The following is a 24,189-nucleotide window of genomic DNA, read 5'->3' as shown; positions in this document are numbered from 1 at the left end:
GCAAGGGATATTTAATGCATTATTTTTTCAAATTTTTATGTCACTTTGTAAATATTATGTCATTGGTAGTGTATTTTTAATGAACTTAACTGTTTAATAAACATAACAAAGCTCTGCAATATAGTAACTTATTACTACAAAAAAAGACTACACTACTATATACTACTACGTCGTATGCGTCTTAGGTACGTAGCTTCTTTGTCAACTGTGCGCTACTTCCTACCTTTTTACGTTTGTCCTTTCCACCTCCGTCGGTTGGACTCTTGCCTTCTTTCACTTCACGATTTATTTTGTAAGCCGCTGTCATGCGTTTTATATTCTCCTTGTGCACAGTTTCGTGAATAACTATACGATGTGGATAATCTTTGCCCAACACACAGCTATATTCGCGTTGTGCACTCAAAGTTGCCTTCCAAGGTTCATAGATACACCCTGCTGGGTACTTGGCAAGTTCAGGTACATATTTCCTTATGTAAGCGCCGGTTGGATCAGTTTTCTTGCCGAAAGCTACCGGACTGTAGACACGAAAGTATTGATAAAAGAATGCTGAGGCTGAGAGCCACATCCAATTGCCGGCATTCAATGCCCAATCCTGATCGAGCAGTAATTCTTCGAATACTTTTTGGCCCTCCTCCCAAGAGATCCATAAATCACCACGTGTTAGAAAGCATGCAACAGCGTGACGCGCTAAATGATGTATCCAACCCTCCTGACGTAATTGACGCATTATGGCGTCTATAAATGGATAACCCGTACGCCCATTCGTCCAAGCGGATAAATGTACTTCGTTGGTTTCCCATGGTATTTGCATGCAGAATTTATTACCTAACATACGATCGAAATTTGGCTCTGACGCAGCGGCTGTGTAGTAAAATTCACGCCAGAGCAATTGTCCTAACAATGATACGGGTGGTTTGGAATGTTTGGTTTGACGCTTAAGTATCGACATTAAACGCTGATGAAACAAGCGTGCGCTGAGGCAACCAAACTTCAGGTAGGGACTAAGCACAGTTGTGCTGGGTTCAAGCGAATTCGGAGCAGTATTTGGTTTCTCAAAAGCAGCAACCCATGATTCGTTGCTCAACGAAGCATCCAAACGACGTAAACCTTCCGTCTCGCCTGCAATAAAATGTATAAGCAAATTAACAAAGACTTCCAAGCCCTGTAAGTACTTACCGCCAACGAATTTATTTTCACCTAACTCATCGGGCCGCTTCACGAGTTCATCTAATGTTGGATATGCATAGCAACTACTGTTTTGTTGCTCCATACTATCCTTTGTTGGCCTTTGTTCATCTGACAATCTCTCGGGGTTTGCCACCGGCAATGGCACATTTAATTTTTCGATAACGCTTAAAAATTTCTGATATGTTAGTGGCGCATTGCCACCATTTCTTTGTATTACTAATTCTGGATTATATATGGTATGCGAGCAAAATACATCCACTTTTACTCTAGCTGCCTTAGCCAAACGTTGAATCTCTGCATCACGCTTCAATGCATATGGCTCAATATCACTTTCAAAGGTTAGTAAACTCACACGCCACTCCTTAAAGATGCGTTGAAAAACTGTAGCTGGTGTACCGCGCACCACATATAATTGCGTATTTAGTTTCCTTAAATTTGCATCCAAGTCTGCTAGTGTTTGTTGCAAAAAACGCCAACGGTTCGCGCCAACACGCAACCATTCCAATAACGCAGTATCGAGTATAAAAATCGGTCGCACGCAATATTTTGTGGGTTGGCTTACTGCTTTGGAGAAAACAAGAGTCAATGCTGGGTTATCATGTACACGTAGTCCTTTGCGAAACCAATGCACCAATGTAGTTTTCGACTCCATGGCTCATTGCCGGAAATAAATTCAAATTTAAAAATTTTACGCGAGAAAAATGCACTTGAATCAGTCAAATAGCGGAACATATAACAGCTGTTCTTATAAATAACATTACATTTCCAATTGGAAGTATACATGAAACTTGGCAGCACTCTTCCCATATCCCCGACTTGTTTCTCAATCAAAACGCACTCGTTATGATATCTAAATTATAGCATACTTTTAAACTTATTAACTTCATTTCGCCTCTTATTTAATGGTTTTTTGTTTACGTAAAAAATTAAATTAACATCTGATTTTGCATCTGAAACCTCTCGGAAAATTGGAAGAAACAACACTGTTTGTATTTACTCGCGTTTGCTTTAACAGCTCATTCGTGAATTCCAATCAGCTTTGTGCATTTTGACGTTTGTCTTCCGATTTGACAGTTCTCTGTTTTTTACTTTTTCTTTTTTGTTTGCAGATTAATTTTCGTTGAACGGCTTCCAGTTGATTCTTGTACAGGTTCTTGTTCCTGCAGCTCATATTTCATTCAAAAAATTACAGTTTGCACCGTTTAGCAGTCGAATTATAGCAAGATAAGACGAAAAATCTTGAGCAAAAAGTTTTATGCAAAAGAAAAGTGCCTAAAATTCGCCTTTTAAATGTTTTTATTAGTGAATACAGCAACGGTTGCAAAAGTGTAGTGAAAGCGGTGAGCGTGTGTGCCCATCGTACTGGCAGATACTGGAAAACAAGAAAAAAATTGCAAAAAGTGACGCGGGAGCAAGCCGATAAAATATGTGTTTTAAATGAAATAGAAGTAATTACAAAATTATAATATATACTTGGCAAAGTGCGTATTATGTGTGAATGCATAAAATATGCGTATAAACTTGCAATTAGCTTATTTGGGTCTGCTATCGGTGACGTGTATTTCGAGGTGAGCGCAAAATTTGCTGACCATACACAATTGCATGCAATACATGCATACATATACTTTTAAATGTATATTCAAATATGTTTTACAAAATATTTACATGTCTGGTTTACTAATAAAATAAATTAAATCTTTTTCTTTTCAGTTGTTTTCTTTTCTTTGTGTTTCTCACAGAGAATGCTAAATTTGTAGCTGCATGTAGTGATGAATCGACAACGCTTCCTGCTGAAGCTGGCGCAGCTGTTGAGCACAAAGCAGCTGCTGCACCGCCGGCAATAGTGGCGCATGCAGAAATTATACCGATAAATGAAGAAGTGGAAAAATTAACAAAAAATGAGGGTGAACATATTCAAGAGTCACAAACAGCTGCTCCAGCTGCTGCTAATGCGCCAAACAATGTTGTCGACGACAGCACAACAGAGCCAGTAACAGAATCGGCTGAAGGTTGGCTGTTGCCAAGTAGTGTTATGTATAGTGCAAGTGCAAGTGATAATGATATAATACGTGAAAAAAGTGCAGTAATTATAAATGAAGCCGTTGAACCAGCGCATCAAAACGAGAATGAGGAAATGATTGCTGTGGCAGTTGAGGCACCTGCCTTACTCGATGATGACTTGCAAAATGTGCAAGTAGAGCGTGAGAGCGTGCAGGAAAGGTAAGTAATTCTATGTATAATCTATTTCTATTTAATTTCTGAAGAGTAAACTTGCATTTAATCATCATTTCACACAGAACTTTCTGATTACTGATGAAATTCGTTCAGAAATGTTCTTTTATTATGAAATGTATTATAACAACTTATTTTTTATATTTTTTTTTACAAACGATTTACTTGCGTTAAACGTTTTAAATAACCATTTATGATACATGTTAAATAATACTTAAGTGGTTGCGTATGAAATTAATCTAAATACTTGTTTACATTCCTCATTAATAACTTTGTTGTGGTTGCGTCGTGACTGCCTTACTGACGCCCATTGTTTATGTAAAACTACTTCCCTCAATAATTGAATATAATTTTTCGTCCAATAATACATTTATGTTTGTAAATGCTTGTATGTGCGCGATATAATATTAATTCCACACTCTGCCCTCTTATCAAACTTACAATTATAAAATTAATCCCATAACTTATATTTAGAACACTCGTGTCGCGTATCAAATCATTGAGGAAACTACTACAATTCAAGCTTTATTTCTGCAGACGCTCACTCGTCGACTTATTCATGCCTTGCTAAGAAAAGTAAATATGAATGTTGTATTGTTAAATAGTAATTTCCAGTATGCACTGTGAACTTCTGCTGATAAAATGTAATAATAACACTAATATATGTATACGAATGTAAACATATTTACTCATTTATCTTTTGGCATTGTAAACTTCACTACACTTTGCACTCAGCTAATTTAAATTAGTATATATGTACATACATACCATTCATAAGTATACATATACATACATATGTACCTTCGTACTCAAAGAGGGGCGTTTGGAAAGAAAAAAACACATTTGTTCAAAAATATTTACGGCCACACTTTAAAATTGCATTATTTTTTGCACAAAACAACTGGCTGGCGAGCGGCATCTTTGTAGTATTTAAGTACAATTTGTAAATATACACACATGTTACTACATATGTATGTATGCACGTCTCGCAATTATCGACAATTTCTTAATGCGGAATTTCGTTCAAAATATGCAAAATCAAAATAAAAAAAAAAAAACAGGTGAAAAGTTAAATATGAAATGCAAAAATGACCATTAACAAGCAGGGGTGAAAACTAAGAGGCCTGCAATAAGGAAAATACTATAAATATTTCTGTTGTTGTTAATGTGTGTCAGAAAATCCTCAATATTTATAGATTGACACAGTTCATTGGCGACTAATGAAATTTTGGCGAATATTTTACATGCCTGTGTGCCAAATATTGCTTTTGCCAAAATGGGGTAGCTTAATAAACTATTATTTTTCATGTCTTCTTATTTAATTATTAATATTTTCCGCAATTTCGTTTGAATGCTACTAATTAACGGTATAATCAAAAAATAATAATTGTAAAAGCTTGTGTACTCCTAATTGCATTGGCAAATGAAAACTGAATAATAACAATTTTTGGATGAAACAGCAAGTTAAATGTATAAAAAGCTATAAAAAAAAAGTACTCATGAATTAGTAATTCCAGGGAATAATTTCATAATAACTCCGGCCGCAATGCCCAAGTTCAAAATTTGCTTGAACCCAACAATAATAAATGTCTAATGACGTGTTTAAATAAATTACAGTGAAAATACTTTATGTGTTATCAGGCAATCAGTCGTTTTAGATTGCCAGTAGTAAAACAACATTATTATAAAAATGTGTACCTACTAAACAGATACATATTTATGTATGTACAGGTGTAACTTGTTTAGACTGAATTTGAAGCAACCTTATCAACGCAATGTTTCTTTTTCACATTAATTGTATTGTGTTATATTGTTTTTATGTGCAAATGGGAAAAACTGTGCGCACGAATACTTTTATAATTTATTCCAGATGGTTTCCACAACTATTTTAAATTTGTAGTTAGCTGTAAAAGTTTTATGAAAATTTGCGCTTTTAACTTTCGTGATTTAAATACTTATAATTTTTTATTTAAATCAGCTGTTATCGCTGGAAGTAGAATTGTTAAAAAATAATAAATAAAAAACAATGCGGAACGTTACTTTTAATTTTCTTATAGCTTTTTGTTATGGTTGTTTTATGTGCATATGTATGTATGTACGCACATATTTTCAAATACTCTATTTATTGTGGCTTGTTATCTTTACAAAAACATAAATGTAACTAAACGCATTGTATTTTCATTCATTGAAACACATCTAGTCTACAATTCTGGTGAGTACAACGCACATAGAAAGCTTTACAAAAATGTATACGTAATTATATGGTGCCACTTTAATGGGTTTAAAGCCTTCTTATCATGCTATTTTTTGTTTGCTCAGCGTTGACACGCTAATCTTTTATTTGCATTAGCTTTTACCGTTCTTGCTATCGGCGGCGGTGGCAAACAATGCCTGTCGTCGAGCACATTTTTGCACACACCCATTTAAAAAAAATTTAAAAAGTAAATCTATGGATTGTTTAAAGTTTCTTCGCAACTTACGTAAAAATATTTCTGTTTATTCTATTTAATGTTCTATTTATTCCGCAATTCTATTTCTTATCCACCAACAACAATGCAATTAATGTACGGTAAATAGCACTCAATTTTCCCTTGGTTTGGTGTTAAGTTCAAGGTTGCCACATTTGGCTTTCCGTTCGACTTCATGTCTGAACGAGTTAATGTGTATCTCGCTCTTTCGAAGGTCGCTGCTGTCACCGAAAACTTTTAGAAAGAAGCGTTTCATATTGTTATGCGCATTTTAAAATAAATATATATAGTTGTGACGAAAATATTTGTTTGTACTTTGCTCTAAAATATAAAAAGCATTGCGAATATTTTTTTGTATTAATATTTTTCTTTTATTTAACAATTTTTTATTGAAATTGACTACATGTGCTAATTGCTAGCTTAGATATTAGTTTTTTTATACAAATTATGGTATTTTACTAGTTGCTCATAAAATTCGAAAATATTTTATCAAATTCTTTTATATATTATTTTTCCATGTGAATTTTTTCTGTATAAAAATATAAATTTATAAATATGTATGTATAAGTTATAAAAATATTGTATATAATAAAATATTTGTAGGTATGTAATAAAAATATTAGCATATAAACTATTTTAAAAATAACTACAAATTAATTTATATTTTTTTGTTTATGCCACGTGTTTGAAAGTATTTTTAGCATTCTTTGCTCTAAAATTCTTGAATTCTACATTTTTTTTAAACTATTTTTATGTCATACCTTGTATCTTTGTTGCTAATTCCACCTAATTGTTGCAAACTTTTTTCATACTTTTTATAGAAATCTAATTTTATATCAAAACTGTTTCACATTTTGTTTTTGGAATTTAGTTGTGCAGACATTAATTTAAATATATGCATATGCTAGTGATTTGTTGTTGTTGTACCACAGAAAACATTCCTCAAATAATTTGAAAGTATGATGCCGGATTGACCGCCCTTGGTTGAGCCGACTATCTTGGCAATAGGTTTTGTATTAAGTACTTGTAGAGTTTTTATTTTCGATAGACCCAACAGAATTTGGCGATATCTATTTCTGTATTTACCTTATTGCTTTATAAATCCTTACTGGAGATACGACTTTTCAACGATGTTGTATTGTGGTTTAATTCTCTACTTTTGTTTTTTGTTCAAATTCTTTCTTTGTACACCGACTTAAGTTTAGTCACATAAAAGTGCTAAAAATAAGCACCCATAGTGTCATCAAAGATTTCTCGGCGACCTATTGGGCTCCCTGAAAACTTACCCTCAGGTCCTCCAGAAAAAATATTCGAAAATCCCAAACCACCTTAAAAAACTATGGCTTGTCATCTAAGATAGTCCGGAGACCTCTTGGGTTCCTTAAAAACCTGCCCTCGGGTCCTCCAGTGAACATAATCGAAAATACCAAACCACCTATGGCTAGGTTAATCGTTTTCACTACCTTCCAAAAACAATCTCGGCAAGCGCTGCGTCCTGCTGTCTGAATTTCTCTTCGATTAGTTCACTGACATCTCAGCGCTATCGTTCAACAGCTTCCCACACCATGTCACCAACCGAGAAACAATTAACATTTCTACCTAAAAAAACACAAAGTTTTGGAAAATCGAAAGCAAAATCGCCTTAATGCGCGCGCATGTCCATAACAATTTATCAGTCTGCCACTTGACCAGTAACGCCTGCAATTACTCGACGTTGCGCATTTAAATGTAATTTTTTATGACAACGAAATTAAAACGGTGAAAATAAAATATTTTGAAAAATACAAAAACAATGAAACGCTAGCATGAAATGAATTGAAATTGCTTAAAACCGCCCGCATTGATGGCGCGACGCATATGTGAATTGCCAACAACAGCGCGCCTCCGCTGGGAAGGTGGTGGCGCTGAGCGAATTTAATCGCGCACCATTTTCACCCCTTAGGGATAAATGCATAATTTTTACAGCAGCATTTTTGCGCATAAACAATATGTGAAAAGTTAAAAAAAAGTACGCTATTACAAAAACATATACTATATATATATGTGTGTGTATGTTGCCAGAGTAAAGGAAGAAATCTGCGCTTATAGCAACCCACATAGCGCGCGCGCTGCTTATGCGGCCGTAGCGCGCGGCCGCCCGCACTGCTACGCGGCGCGCAATGGTGCTCCCACGATAAATGGCGGCTGCCATGGCGCACACAATTAAACCATGCTGCTGATAACTAACTGTACGCCAAAACATGTATGTATGTATGTCTGTGTGAGCCTTTGTTGCGCGCCGCGTGCTTTAGTTCCAGTTTTGCGCTTCCAAACGTCAGCTTCTACAACATGCCACTAGACTGCCAACAAAGCGCTAAGCAACACCGCCACCAACTACCGCCCCCACCCCACCGCGCACACACAATAACCTCTACTACAGTTTTACTTTCTAATTTTCTCGGTGTGGGCATTTCATTGATGCATAAATCGTTTGCGTTGGCTGCGCAACGTCGCCGCCGTCATCAAACATCCTTATAAAGGCATTTCACCAAATGTCAGTCGTACGTAGCGGCTAGATAGCGCGGTAAGGGTAGCGACGGCCGTCGTCCTCATTGCGGCCACGTGAGTTAGTAAATCGCCTGCCGTCGCGCTGCCGTCACATTTAATGGGAAAAATGTCAAACGCCAACGTGCCGCGGTTAAATGAAATATTGAAAACGCATTTACAGTCGACACCTGGCCTGTCCAAGCGCAGCGCACGCGCGCGCGCCCGACCGACCGCTCTCAATACGCTTAGCGCGGCCGCCAACTGCACTCGTCTGCTTCTGGCTGATAAATTTAGAGCTCAACTAGCTAAGCGCGTTAGGAATATTACTTAGTATGGATATAAGCCGCGACTTAACTACTTTGCGTGCACACACACACACGGATCACGCTCAGCCACCAACACATATACAGATTCACCCACTTAAGCTAATGCACATTTCACCTCTAGGAGTTATTGTGCTCGCGCTTTAAGCTAATTTAGAGTGCAAAAAAGGAAGAGAGGAAACAGCAGCAGCAGCAGCAGCAACAACAAATAGAAATCAATTTACCCGCAGAGTCAAAGGAATAAATCAAAAATATGCACACATTTGGCAATAAAATTGTGTGATCACTTTCAATTGTAATTGATTGATATGGCACGACGCGGTGCTCGCGCCTGTGTGTGTGTGTGAGTCTGGACGAGCGACAAGCGCAACAAGTGGTAGTTAACTAACGATAGCAGCTTTAACGGTAAATAGTTGTATATGTTACAGCCGCATTGATGCTTGTTTTCTATGCTGATATTGTTGTTGTTGTTGATCCTGCTGTTGTTAATTTCCACAAAACATCCATTCATGTATTCAAATGTTTATCTTTTGTGATTGATGTTGCTTTTAGTAGTTAATTTTAATTCAACGCTATTTGTATTGCACGCCACACACACACACGCATACACATACTATCACTTCATTTATTATATGTATGTATGTATGTATGGAAGTGTGTTTTAGAAAGGGGTCGTTGGGGTGTTCATCCGCATGTCCTCTGGCAAGTGCTTTCGAAAGTGCCATTAAACCACAAAGTTGTGTGAGAAATCGTTCAAATTTTGGGGAAAAAGTGTGTTATTTGCTCCACTTCTCCCTTGTATCCTAGACAGCAGCGACTTCTCGCGTGATTCGACTCATTATGCCAACCAAAATATTGCAGGAGATGAGAACACGAAAGAAAGTTAGCCAAAAAACAAATTCAGTAATAAAATTGGGCTGATATTCCTGCCAGTCGTTCTTACTTTTCGCTGTTTGACGCCAATTGGAGATTCCAAGTATAGCCAAGTCCTTCTCCACCTGGTTTTTCCAACGGAGTGGAGGTCTTCCTCTTCCTCTGTTTCCCCCGTCGAGTACTGCGTTGAACACTTTCAGAGCAGGCGTGTTTTTATCCATTCGATGACCTAGCCAGCGTAACCGCTGTCACTTAATTCGTTGAACTATGTCAATATCGTCGTATATCTCGTACAGCTCATCGTTCCATCGACTCCGGTATTCGCCGAGGCCAACGCGTAAAAGACCATAAATCTTTCGGAAACTCGTAACGCCGACTCAACAGATGTTGTCATCGTCCATGCCTCTGCACCATATACGAGTAGCAGAACGGGGATGATGAGTGATTTATAAAGTTTCGTCTTTGTTCGCTTTGTATTTGAATAGATCGGCCGGCAATCCATAGGCCCCCGGCGCTTTGCTCTTCAAACGGGTTAGAGGTTAGAGACGTGTTCTCTCCAGCATTTTAGTATGCTCTGGGTCAGTCACTAGAACACCTCTGGGGGATTTAAAACAGTATGCTCCGGTCTTGAAACCTTCGGCAATCCATAGGCCCCCGGCGCTTTGCTCTTCAAACGGGTTAGAGGTTAGAGACGTGTTCTCTCCAGCATTTTAGTATGCTCTGGGTCAGTCACTAGAACACCTCTGGGGGATTTAAAACAGTATGCTCCGGTCTTGAAACCTTCTGTTAGTCGCCGGTTTTTTCGTACAATTTTCTAGTACTTCCCCTGTCGGGCAGCTTGGCAGGCTCTTCGTACTGACGCATTTCGGCCTCTCTCCTTTTTTGACTGCAAAAACGAAGAATAACCTGCACAATAAATTTCAAATCGAAACTTTTTAAGCCATAGACGAAGTTTCAACCGACTGAAGTCTGGATATTCGGCAAGCGTACTGCCGACTCCATTTTACCAAGTTTATGAAGTTGTTGTTGTTCATTTGCCATTCATTTCATTCATTCATTTGTCGACTAATCGCTCAAGCAAATTTGAAAATGTAGTTTCGAGAAAAACCTTCCCAAAGATAAACTGATGGAGCTGATTGACTAAGCGATTACACTTTAAAGGACTGTAACTCAAACACTTTTTGAGATATCGATTTAAAACTTTTTTTTTATTTCCATAGACATAAACTATCGAAAGATGCTTAAAAACTATTTTTGAATTTTTTTTTTATGGTAAGTCGACATTTTGTTAACCTGTTACTCCGTAGACTTAGAATGTCGAAAGTATGGATTCCATTTTTCAGTAGATTGTGTTAATTATAGCCTTTTTTCATTTGAATATCTAACCTTCGGAGGAAATTCCATCGACCGAATCCCGGTCTTGACGATATTATTGAGTATGGTAAACGAGCTCATCGGACAATTAGAGTAATCTAATTGCATTAAATGAAATCAAAAGTTTCTTTAAAACCCCAACTATCCTTCAGAGAAGATTAGAATATATCCGTTTCTCGCTAATAGCTAAGATTTTCGTTTTTATAATATTATAACCTACATTATTCTATTCGCTATTTTTCCAAATTTCCTACAGCCATGGAACCTGTCATATTTCAACCGCAGCAAATCATAATGTTAACACTCGTAACATTTATAAATGGTCAAGCCGCAGGCGTTGTGACCCTAACAACATTTTTCAATTAAACCCTTACTTTAATGCCTTCCTTAATACAATTTGTTGGCACACAACGGCATGGAATCACGTGACCTCCACCGAAGTGGCGCAGCATGCGCTGTGTTTGATCTTCAAATATGTTTGTTGCTGTTGTTGGTCTGATGCGGCAGACACAACATGGCTTTTGGCGCTATTAAAATCGCTAAGCGAGAAAATCCTACAGACACAAGCGCCTTAATTACAAGGAATCTATGTACGTCGCGGCGTCGTTTTACACATTTACAGTTATTTATATGCCAAAAACAATTTTTATGGTTGTCTTTATGCTACCATTTTTCATGCCAAACTGAAAGACAGCAGCGAAGAGGTGAAACATTTAATGTTTCTACGAGTGGATGCAAACACACACACACACATACCGTCATGTGTGCACATGTGGACAAAGAGCGTGTGTGTGTGTGGTTGTTATTTATTTATACTCAACGGACATGCATTGACCTTTTACCAAGCTGCAGCTCCAGCCACATAGCAGCCGCGGCAGTTGTTGACGCAGAGTTGCAATTTATTACACGCATAAAGTGTACCGACGCGGTCGCAATGTGTGCTTGTGTGTGTGTGTGTATGTGTGTCGGCACATCGAATTGCCTGCAGTATTGACAAACACCGCTGCGGGTTGCAACATTTCCAAATGATGTCAATTAAAATGTGCAATAAAAACCAACAACAACAAATCAATGTTTGTACCAACATAACAACAACGAGTCAATAGTGCTCCCCAGTAGTTTAAACAAAAGCAGAGCAAGTGAAATAGTCCTGTTTAGAAAAAAAAGTGCAATCAAAAACAATTAAAGAAAGCGAAACCAACGACAAACAACTACAAAAGCAACTGCTTAATTAAATTCGATAGAGCAGGTTAAGTGAAACATACGAACGGAGTGACAGAATTGAAACTTGGGATGCTCCACCGAAGCTATGATATAGCGTACAAGGGTATACAAAGTTAATACATCCTGTTCAGGGCATAGATAGATAGAAAGAAAATAATTGGGTCGTTGCACTGCGATCTATTGTCCACTCTCCTATATAACATATGGACACAAAGGTCCAACACTCTGAACAATTCCAGAAGATTGCTGGGCGTGACTGAGGTGATGTGATCCCTGTCCACGTAGATGGAACCTAGGACCTTGAACCTGCTGGGCAATCTAGAATCATGTGTTCTAGAGTTTCCTATTCCATGTCGCAAAACCGGCAATTTGCGCAAGAGACTATGCCCATGTTGGACAAGTGCTTCCTGAGCCTTCAGTGCTCTATATATAGCGCGACAAGGAGACGGAATTTGTCTCGAGGAATGGTGATCATATATCTAAACCTTGCATGGTTGTTCTCCCAGTAGTAGCTTGGCGTGGCGCATTCCTGCTGCCAGTACAGTTCTCTCCCCACTCTCTGCTCCGTGTGGAGCAACTCCTTTATGGTGTGGGGCTCCACCGCAATGCACGGTTCTGGTCCCATCAACCTGGATGCTGCCGCATCCAGCCACCTCTTTCCCCACTATCCCTTTATGCTCCGGCACCCAGACCAGGTGTACACGGTTGCAAATTGATAGGCGGTTCAGCTTTCTTTCACACTCCTCCGCTAAAAGCGATTTGATCTCATAAGCTGAGATAGCTTCGCTTTAATGCGGATTGTGGCTAGACGTTCATCCGCCGGGGTGAATGCCAGTACTCGAGGACGGAGTCCCTCTCCCACCACAAATCCCACACCGAATTTGCGCTCCTTTATATTGCCACTGTAGTAAACGCCACAAGGACCTACTCGCCTCAGTCCTTGCCCCGCCCATCGTATTTCTTGGACGGCGGTGATGTCAACCTTCACTCTAACGAGAACATCAACCAGCTGGACAGCAACACCTTCGCAATAAAGGGACGGGGCATTCAATGTGTATGCCCTTCAATCGTAATCCTTAATACGATTGCAGGAGTCGTCGTCAAAATGGTGGTACCTCAACTGAGGCTGTTTTCGTCTTTTCATAGGTAGTGGTTTTTGCGAGGCGGCTCCCAAATCTGGCGCATAACCTTGGGAAGGGAATGTTTCGCCTTTAAACGGATGTTTTTTAGCTACCCAAAGGATACCTGGTCTAAGTCCGGAAGTCGCGAGCTGCTTGAGCCTTATGTAAAAAAATCGTTTCTGACCACTCCTAATTAAATACAGAAAGTTTTATAGTAGCACTAAACATTTGATAACTCGCAAGTTGAGTGACAGTCATTTCAGAGGAAATGTCAAAAAGTTTATTCAGAGACCTTGCGGAAACTTTATTCTTATTAGACTATAGAAATATTTTCAGAAGCCTTTCTTATACTAGCAAAGCTGAACCCTAATAAGGTTACCGGGGTTATACCGAAGGACATCATCGAATTAGTAAAGAGTTCAACGCATTTGCAACCAATTTTCTTACGCTATTGGTTTGACAGCTGTCAAATTACAACCCTGAGATTTCGAAACCACAAATTAGGCGACACATTATGAATGAACTGAATAACAAAGAGGGGTGTAAATTGAAGACAATTAAGCTATTATTTGATTTATAATGAGCAAGTTTACATTTTTGTTATTGTAAATTGCCTGAGTGGCCATTGTACGCATACAGAGCTGGCGGTAGGAACAGACGAGTGAGCAATTCGACATAGCCTACGCTTTAGCTGAACTTTTACGATTACTTAAACGCGCCAACAAAAACATACTTACATATGCAGCAGCGGCGAAGGCAGCGGTACTTACGTTTGCACTTGCTTACTTAATATACCCACATGCGAGTACAGGGGCCCGACACTTGCCTATAAGCCGCGCTAGTACTTTCACTTTCATTATCAAGTCGCAGACAAAACAATTTTCGCACAAATACCGCAGCAATAAACGATGATCGTTGCAAATAACAAGCGACGATAATCTCACAAAATACATATTTGCCATCACCGCCGTGCCGTCGTTGCAACCGCCGACGCCGCACACGACACATGTGTGATCTTGTTTATTCAACGAAGCGCGACTTTTGCTGCTGCTGCTGCTGCCGTTGAGCGCCGTTATTGTGTTGTCAATGGCTGCTAAACAGCGAAAAGTCATGATCATGATGACGAGATCACAGTTTAAATGCGACAGACAGCTAGACAAGCGGGCAGCCGGCACATCGCGCGGGAGTATACTTCGCTTGGCATAAAAAAGTCTGCAACTACCAATCTACAATCTTATGCGTGAACTGACGTTTTCGAGATGATTTGATGCTGCTTTCATTGTTGTTGTTGTTTCGATAGCATAAGCGCCGCCGCGCAATCATTCAAAATTTGCAATTACTCCGATTCGATCGCACAGCGCACGGAATTGCCGCAACGCGCTGCGGATTGGAAGGCGCTTGATGGCAGTGATCGCGATCGCGATCGGCGCAGCAGCAACCTGAGGCTAAACGTGTACGTGTGTCGCGCTTTCATACCGCGCCAGCGCATTTTCATTTAAACTTCGCAAATTTGCGCTTAATGCAAATGAGCTCGAGCTCGGCTGCCTGCCGTCGAATTCAACTTTATGGTGCAGCGATCGCGATCTTACGCGCCGATCGACCGGCGTATAAAAGTGAATCCCAAGCGGTCGATACTAGCTGGCTGGCTTCGCGCGCACATAAGCGGTGCGCAATGCGCGATGTAATCAGTGCGTTGCTGCAATTGCTGGCAATTCAGTCTAGTGATTGCTGGCAATAATTGCGCTGGGAATTCGTTGAGTGACGCATTTTTCACGTTCGCCATTGTGGTACGATCCTTTTTTTGTTTAATTTTTAATTTTAATGTTTTTATTTTCGGCGTTTTCTGCCAGCTGCATTATTTATGGCTGTGTTTGTTGCATTATTTCCTCCATACAACACATTTCCACGCTCTTAAGTCATGGTGCTGGTGTTTTGATCTACGACTGTGGCGCATTTTCCTGACTTGTAGATACTTAACTGCAACTGTCCAAGTGTTTTTGGGCTGCGTCGTAAGCCACTGAAGGAGGCGGCAATGCATTATGTATGTGGCGGTACTTGAGCTGGCAGTAACTGATTTTTGAACCGTTACTTGTTTTTCGTTTTCCGCTGCTGCCATTTAAACTCGACTCGTTGCCGCGCCATTCGCCATATACGGTGAGTTCACAGGCGCTCTGCAAAGCCAAACATTCGCAATTGATATGCGCAAGCTTAAATGCGGTGGAAAAAATCAATGAAAAACTTCGTAAAGACGCGATAAAAAATAGTCGAAAATACCCACCTTTCGTTATCGCCACACAACATTGCAAAGTAAACATTTCATTCATTTGTAAGTCGGTGGAAAGACAATCTGAAAAACTCACAGGCCAGCAGCCGGCAGTCGGCAGTCGCAGCAGCGCCATCCTCGTAGCCACCGTCACAGCCTACCCACTTTGTATTTCAAAAGCTGCTGAATGAACTGGACGCGACAGCTATGTACAAGTAGACGGTTAACTACACGACTGGACGGACGGACGGACGGACAGAATTGTTAGTAAGGTTTGTTGCCTGCCTGCATCAGCCGGTTGCTTTTTTCATGCCAATTTTTCCTACCATCATCATTTGCTTTTTTCGCCTTTTTGTTTCACCTTATTTGTTATGCGCACTTTTTGTTGTTGTTTACTTTTCAACTCTTCTCTAGCAACTCCCGCCTGACGTAGTCGCGCATTTAGCGGCGACTTCACTCTTTGTTTGTTTGGTATCTACATTGTCGGTTTGTCCGTCTTTTCATTTGACCGGCATCTGATTAGGTTCGCATACTCAGTCACCGGCGTCTGCCGTCACTGCCGGACTTCAGCGGACAGTAGGTACTTACTTGACTAGCCGACTGGCCAGACAATGCGGCGTGCCATGGCGGCGGTACACAATAAAGCCGCAAATAAATTAATAAATCAACATGCAAATGTGGCCGAAAGGAAAATTCGTTTTCATTTGCGGGAGAAATACGACCAAACTACTGTGACACAGCGCCACAATTCATTCCAATCCAATGGGAATACACCTACGGCCGCCCACCACTTCCCTTATCCGAACTTTTATGACTTGTTGTTGGACAGTGGTGCAGTTTCCAATGGGTTGTCTGTGTCATGATGTCTTGAGTTTAGAGAACTTTCGATTTTTAGACTTTGTATGGTAGTCTTCGCATATGAAAAGATGATCATGCAGTATTATCTACTAAATTTTTTTATCCGAAAATCGCCTCGAGAGAAGTAGACTATTTTCAAAATTCTCGAAGATTATTTTTTAATTGGGACACCCGAGTTTAAAAGCCAGAACACAACGAAACCCAACTGTTTGGTTAACACAATCTCCTGTCACGTTTTACTTTGTCGGAATATCGATTTATTATATTTCAACTCGCTCACGGTATAGGGAAAGCGATATACATACTTATGTACACGAAGAGAGAGAATGCAATTCCGAAGATAAAAAGCCTTATTGTTGAACGAAATTTTCAGTCTAATAAGAGTAGAAGGATATTTGTAGTTAGCATCTAATACTGATTTGTTCTCCTGCAGTCTGATTTACTGAATTTCCGTTGTTTCTCTTTCGCACTCTGCTTTGGACCAAAAACTCAATGGAACAAGCCATTCAGACCGACATGTTTTACTTAAATTAACTTAAATTTCATTTACTTTTTTTTTATTTGAAAAAATCCAAAAGTGGGACCGGAGTAAGTGTAGTGGACACCGGTCCCACTTTCTATTGGAATCAATATTAATCATTTACCAAGGTTTGCCAATAAAGAGTCTTGTGTTTCAGGAACTAGAACATGCAAACCCAAGTAAAATTGATCGCTGACTCCGAAACCCTTCACAGCCTGTTTCTACCTTGTCAGTTATGTGATATAGTCAAGTAATGGAGTTTCGAATGGATATAGAAAGAGTCGATAGTTTATTAATTAAGTTACTGATTTCTTCATTTTCCAACGAAACGATAATTTTCACACACTGTATTAAGTAAATACCGTACGACCGCCAGCATGCTTCGTCACAGATTGCCGTGACCATTGCATTACGTTTGGGGTCCAGCGTGGGTATATCGACACTTAAACCCACACTTACGAACACACATAAGTACATTCGAGCATACATGAGTATGTGTATATATATGTAGATAGAAATGCCGACAAGAAAGTGTAGCTGTGTGTGCTGGCGTTGCAATTTGGTAACCTTTGCCGTTAGCATAGCATTGGACAAATTATATTGTTGCATTTATTTGTTTTATGTTGCCCAAAAATTTATTGCCAACAATTTCACTTTTGTTCAACGCATACGCCAGCCGAGAGACCGAGAAAAAACAAAAACAAACAACGAATAAAAATTAGACACTCCAACGTTGCCTGGATCTGGCCGGTCAAGCAGGCAGCCAGCGAGCCAGCCGGCCGGCTCAAATGCCAGGCATACATAAGACATTGTTATCTGCACTCGTCTGTCGCTTAACAGCCGACAGAGTCGTCGTCTTCGTCGTCATCGCCATCGCCATCGTCGTCTCCGCCGTCATCATCGTGGCCGGTATCTGACTGCTTGTGTGTAAGTCTGTCACAATGCGGCTTGTTGCTGCAATTCTTAAGATAAATGCACTCAATGACACCAACAACAGCAACAACTGCCAACAGCAGGCGCAACAACAACACTATATCAGCAGTGACATCGGTTGAATAGAGCAATTGTAATGCAACAATCGGTTCAACTGTAGCTGTCAAGTCGAAGTCAAACGTTTCGGCGCTTACATTTGCATTTGAACAACTTCCAACTCAAACGCGAATTCAAATTCACATCGAAAATGCAACTTTTAACAGCCGCTGCTGCTGCTGCTGCTGCCGCCAATAGCGATAAAACAGCATGTTAAACTAACAAAAAACTATTATGTAAATGTTAATGAAGTGGATTTGTTATTTTTACCGATTCCGATCGCATACGAAATGAGCAGCACACGAAGTGCAACACTGCCAGCGAACAATTTTCAACGAGTATATTTGAGGTCAGTTGAGCACGGCGACCGTTGAGTGCCTGGACTTAAGTCTTAAGTATTCAAAGTGTCCGAAAAGTGCCTAAAGTCACTCTTTGCTTTGTTTATCCATATTTCAAGTCGTTTGCAATTATAGAAAATGTCTTTTTCAAGTGTGTCTTGAGACACTAAGCGCGCTCACGTGTGACTGTGTCGCTATGTGTGTGTGTGTGGAGGAAGTGTCGAGTCGCAATGGGGAAGTAATACATACATAGATGCGCATTTTTCGACTCATAGGCACGAACTTTAAGCGCCAAGTGCACTTATTCGTTATGTAACACGCGCGTCTAATTTGTTATTGCATTACCTAACGACTTAAAAGCGCATTAAAATGTCAAAATATTGCTACAATTCCCTTAGGTCCAGGTACTCAGTATGAGCAATATTTGTAGATTACTTAAATGTGCCCGATTATTTTAAGTTTTCTGTATGAAATAAACAAATAAATTTAAGTATCAATAATAACTTGGTTATATAACGGTAATGCAATTTCAAAATGGCACTTCATGAGAGTTTGTTGCTCACACTAGTTCAATTTTTGTTCGAGCAAAATGTGTGTAATTTAGAAAAAATGGGACCATGGGGTCACAATTCAGATGGTTATTAATATATTGCAAAGTAATTTAAATATAGTCGAAGTAAGGTAATTAAGTATTTTTGTAATATTTGACCTGAACTGATCCATACAACCAGCGCGCGCAAGAGGAATCGATATTTTTTTCTTGATTGGCATAACCTTTATTTATGAGAGATAGCAGAAGATCTTAACATCTCTTATATGTAGATAGACACAACCCATTTTTTATTTTTTATTTTTTTATTTTGTTGTGTATGAATCTTTTACGAAAACCACGTCGACTAGATTCAAGTAAGAGATATGTACTTGACGACGTAGTTGAGGACTACACATTCATAAAACGCCTCATCACTGGTGACGAGACGTGATTTTCTGTATATGAAGTTCACAGTCCAATAGTCAAACGAATGGCACTCCAAAAATGAGTCGAAACCGAAAAAAACAAAATTTTCTTAGGGGATGGCTTTCAGATCCCAAGTACACGGAATATTGGAGTAGGCCTAGGCTTATCTGTTTTGAAGGCGATAATACCGATTAAATACATGAAAATATAGTTTCTGTTTTTTTTTGTAAATCCAGTTCATTTCTGATCATAAGGCATAGGTACTATAAGATATTTTATCATTTTGCTCCGAATTAACTGGGAGTGACATCTTTTAGAAAAACCTTGTTTATTTACCGGTAACTTTCATTGAACCCAGAGTGCTTGATATGACACTTTTTGTGGGTGTAGACCGATATTGGAATATGTATATCTAAAGCAATTTTGCCGATTTACCTTTGCAATTTGAGAATTAACCTCTTTTTTTAAGATCTTTATAAGTTCTGTTTGATTTTCGAACTCTTGGTTCTTTTGAGTAATTATTCTTTGTCGATACCATGAAATGATATATGATTTATGTTATGATAGTTTGAAAATGAATCGCAAAGATCTGCAATTTGAGGTTTTTGGTTACAGTAGGTCTCGAAGTAGGCCACTATCCACTCGAAAATCACAACTTAGTTAAAAATTTAGACGAGGAATACAGAATATAGAAAACAGTGAGGGTAACTTAAAATAGCTCTTTTCGAAGACCTATACTTTGAAGCTATAGAAATCCGTAAAAAATAAATAAAAAGGTTCGCAAAAGAAAATTACTTCATATTACCGCGCTTCGCTTAATGCCCACACATACCACGGTCCGCACGCAGAAACTCACAAAAACGTCACATTTAATTCCACATTTGCTATTGCGCTGTAGAAAAAGCAAAAGTAATGATTACAACTATCGGAGCAATGTTGACAGTGACTCATTAATTTGACGCAGCACTTCCTTGGCAGTGACGGTGGCCAAAACACGAGTCATAGCCACAACACGCCTTTGCATACGCCGAAGTTCCTATAAAGTAGCTGCCGTTGCATTTTGCCGGTGTCGGGTTGGGTGTCATTAGCTGACAATGCGCAGCAATACGCATTCGTTTCGTCGTTGGACTGAGCTGGGTTTCGACTTAAGTTGTTGTTGCTGCTATAATACATTTCAGCCCACACACGCTGGAATGTGGGCTTTAATGTTTACTTATTTCTTACTTCACTATCTTTATTATTGCGATTTTATAAGTTTACAGTAATTTTTAACTTTTGTTGCTGTTGTAGTGGGATGGGGTAGAGATTCCATTCGAAAAATGTTCTCGTAAATAGATATTTTTTCTCAGTGCTCATCTCTGAGTTCGAGATTTGAGGTGACCTTTCAGTGGCATAGTCAATTTAAAATTTCTTGAAGGAAACTTCAAAGAGTCACCGATGCAGCAGACTTCTTTGTCTGCTTGTGTCAGAGACTCGTTTGACTCGTGTTGATGGACTCGTGCCGCTTGTATGAAAGCACTGAGCGACTCTAAAAGCGAATTTCCCGATAATGAGCAACAGAAGTTCTCGTGTGGAAATCCAGTCTGACAAATTATTGAGGAAATGATTTAAACTAAAACTAAAAAAGCCGAAAGAGCCCCGAAGATTTGTTAGTAGAACGCAATATGACAGTGATGTTCATAAAACTAAGTACACTACAAATTTCAGCTATCCTTACAAAGATTTCTGGTCCATTGTGTTCAAACCAAAAAGGATAAAGCTGCTTTGGTGCCACATTAGATCGATTTCAACAGCTAAAGGACCTGCTGGTACATATTTTTTCATAATGCTCGAACTAAATCGTTCACATTAATTGCCGTCAGTAAATTGATTGACCATAATAGGAGCGTGCCCATGCCTATTATCGAAGTAAAATTGATAATAACTTTTAATTGCCATTTACTATGGCCCAGAGGCAATTTTTTTGCAGCCGCTCTCAGTTAGTTGGACAATTATTTGATTTTTATTGATTTAATTACATATGCGTGTATTTGTTGTACATTTTACTTTGTCGCACATTTCTTTTGCCACGCATTATTTTTATTGCTTTAGCTGACAGCTGCTTTTCAACAGCGCCTCAAGCGGCATTGTTACGTTGTTGTATTTATTTATTGTTTCTTTTGGAGTCGTTTTCTTTATTGTTTGTTTTTCTTTTTGTTTTTGCGTTTATGACAACGGGAAGGCGGCCGCATCGAACGCAGGCGCTGCACCTGTGGCTACATGTTTGTTGTGGTTAATTTACTTGTACGCATTACGCTTAGTTGCTGTTTAGTTGTTGGTGTTATTGTTGTATATTTCGTTGTTTTTATTGTTTTTCTTTTATTGTCGTTGCGCTGCCGATTAAATATGACAACATTTTTTCGCAACAAAAAACTTATACGCTCTGCGCTCTGGAATTTTCCCGAGTTTTTCTCACTTTTCCACCTGCGCGCGAGAGCAAAAGAGTGCTCGCTCTCACACACAAGCTCATCGGCCGCTGCTGAGTGCTCTTATCGATTCTGCAACACATGTTGTTGCTGTTGCCGCTTTACAGTCGGCAATCAGCTGCTATTGCTTCGCGGCAATTGTTGCTATTGTTGCAAATGCATACGCGCCGACTTTGCAGGCATTGCTGTTGGTGTTTTTGTTGCTATTGTTGTTGTGTTGTGCATGTGCAGCTCACATTCGATTCGCTATATTTGTTGTTATTAATGTCGCCCACTTTTTTGGTTTGGTTTATGCCTAGTTGTGTGTTGTTGCTGTTGCTGTTGTTTTTGGCGTTATTGCTTTTGCGGCAACTTACTCAAAAATGCATTGGCTGCTCAGCAGCGGTTGTTGTTGTGTTTCTTTATATCTATGCCTTGCATATTTCTTGTGTATCGCACTTTTTGCCGCGCCGCTTGCCCCCTTGCGGTTTTCTCCGCCGCCGCCAATCTGTCAACTCGGTGTTGCCACTCACTCGCAGACAGCGCTGGCAATTTGCACACTTGTGGCGCAGCGCGCTCCATAATTATTACAATTTCATTGGATTATCGTTCAGTTTCCACTGAGTTTTCCACGCGTTCGTATCGAGCGGCGCTCTGGTGTCGCGTTAAACCGCGTGACGCGCGCGTTGCATTACTGCACCATACGCCTCCTTATTTCATTTAACACTTATACACACATACACACACAAGTGCCATTCGAGGGACGAGTGGACGCTTTGATGTCCTGCCATATAAATTAACTTATGTTTACGTCTACATTTAAGGACGCTAAGTTTGATTTTTGTTTTGCATAGAAGACGATAATTGCAAGTGTTCACGCGTTCGGCTTCGCAGAAAGTGTGTTTGTGTTCGTTTGTTTTGTTTTCGTGCGTTTCCGTACGCATCCTTTCTGTGTGCTTCTGCGCAGAGTTGCAAAGAAATATTTTTTTTTCGTTTCTTCAAATATTTTTATATTTGTTAAGTGATTTACAGTGCCGGCAGTGCACTTTCACGAAAGCGTAATGGATATTTTTATTTTTTAATACATTTTGTATTTAAGGAGTGATTAAAATATATAAGGATTTTAATACAATGGATTGCTAATTTAAAAAAGTTAAAAATAAAATTAAATATGCGTAAAATAAATAAAAAAATTAAAATAAATAATATCAATTTGTGTGTGTATAATATTTTTAAAAAAGTTACGCTCACTAAATTTTAATTAATTACTGATAAAAATATTAATATTTAATTTATAATTTTACTTAATATAGATCGGAAAAATATTCATATAGTATAATTTATAATTTTTATATAAAAATTATTAAATATATAACTGTAAAAAATATTAAATATATAAATGTAAAAGTATTCATAAAAACATACAAAATTTTATTAAATATAAAAAAAAAAAATTTTTATTTTTAAATTAAAAATGTGATGAAAATAATATAAATATTTATTTTGAAAAGAAATAACTAGACTAGATACCTTTCAAAATTTATAAAACAAGTGAAATTAAACATTATTTCAAAATGGAACTTTGAGAAAATTTTATAAAAACAAAAAGACGCGAGAAAAAATAAATATAAAAACTTGAGGGTTTATGTAGATGGGTTTCTCCTTTCAGGATCATCTAAAGTGAAAAAACGTGTTTTAGTTAAAACTTTAACTTAAAACTTCAACGAAGGAAAAAAACTGAAAATTGGATTTTTGGCAGACATTTTTCAAAAAATTAAAATTTTGCGACATTTTTTTTCAAATAGTTGTAATCGAAGAAAAAACATCCTTCGTCTAAGTCCTTAAAAATTGTATCTCAAAGGCTTGTGTAAAATTTCAAGAATATCGCTTCAGTAGTTCTAGAGAAATCTTGCCAACCGACTTCAAAAACACAGTTTCGAGACAAACGCGTTTACGGCGCACTTAGCCTGGCTAGCCTCGAGCGCACTAGTTCTCAAGGCTGTATCTCCGAAACTATTACTCCAATCAACTTGAAAATAGCACAATATTCTAGAGGTGCTGTAGAAAAGAAAGGCAATTAAAAAAATTCGATTTTTGGAAACACGTAAACCCATATAACCGCTTAAATATTCGTACAACGAAGCATATCAAAACATACATACAATAATTACTCAAATAATTAATATTTAAACTTTTTTTGTGAAGCTCTGAAACCTTCAAAATATTTTTGTGCCAAAATAGGTAAAAAACTATTCAATTTGAGTTCTTATGAAAATGAAAGAAAACGTTAACTTCGGCTGCACCGAAGCTAATATACCCTTCACAGGTGCATTTCTTTTAGTAACTGTGTGTGTTCAGTTTGTATGGAAGCTACATACATATATGCTATAGTAATCCGATCTGAAAAATTTTTTCGGACATTATATTATTACCTTAAGCAGTAATTCATG

The 24,189-nt window shown here is 38.5% G+C and overlaps 2 protein-coding genes across 3 annotated transcripts in view; one reads left to right on the top strand and one right to left on the bottom strand.

Moving 5' to 3' along the window:
- Positions 1-52: 52 nt before the first annotated feature.
- On the bottom strand, positions 53-1,923 carry LOC120769748 (cryptochrome-2). Its single transcript, XM_040096907.1, has 2 exons — positions 1,177-1,923; positions 53-1,119 (listed from the first exon to the last, which is right to left on the bottom strand). Exons 1-2 carry the CDS (start codon positions 1,838-1,840, stop codon positions 182-184), a joined length of 1,602 nt encoding a protein of 533 aa, XP_039952841.1. The 5' UTR covers positions 1,841-1,923; the 3' UTR covers positions 53-181.
- Positions 1,924-2,302: 379 nt separating this feature from the next.
- The window catches only part of LOC120769747 (SUN domain-containing ossification factor), a 52,147-nt gene continuing 30,260 nt past the window's right edge, over positions 2,303-24,189 (top strand). For both annotated transcript variants that reach the window (XM_040096904.1, XM_040096903.1), the window contains exons 1-2: positions 2,303-2,756; positions 2,899-3,408. In XM_040096904.1, the coding sequence (XP_039952838.1) occupies positions 2,698-2,756; positions 2,899-3,408 (569 nt within the window). In that variant the 5' untranslated portion in view covers positions 2,303-2,697. The remainder of the gene's footprint in view (positions 2,757-2,898; positions 3,409-24,189) is intronic.

The sequence above is a fragment of the Bactrocera tryoni genome, chromosome 2, assembly GCF_016617805.1.
Source record: "Bactrocera tryoni isolate S06 chromosome 2, CSIRO_BtryS06_freeze2, whole genome shotgun sequence".
Classification (NCBI taxonomy): Eukaryota; Metazoa; Arthropoda; class Insecta; order Diptera; family Tephritidae; genus Bactrocera; species Bactrocera tryoni.
This window is presented reverse-complemented; position numbering and strand designations above follow the sequence as displayed.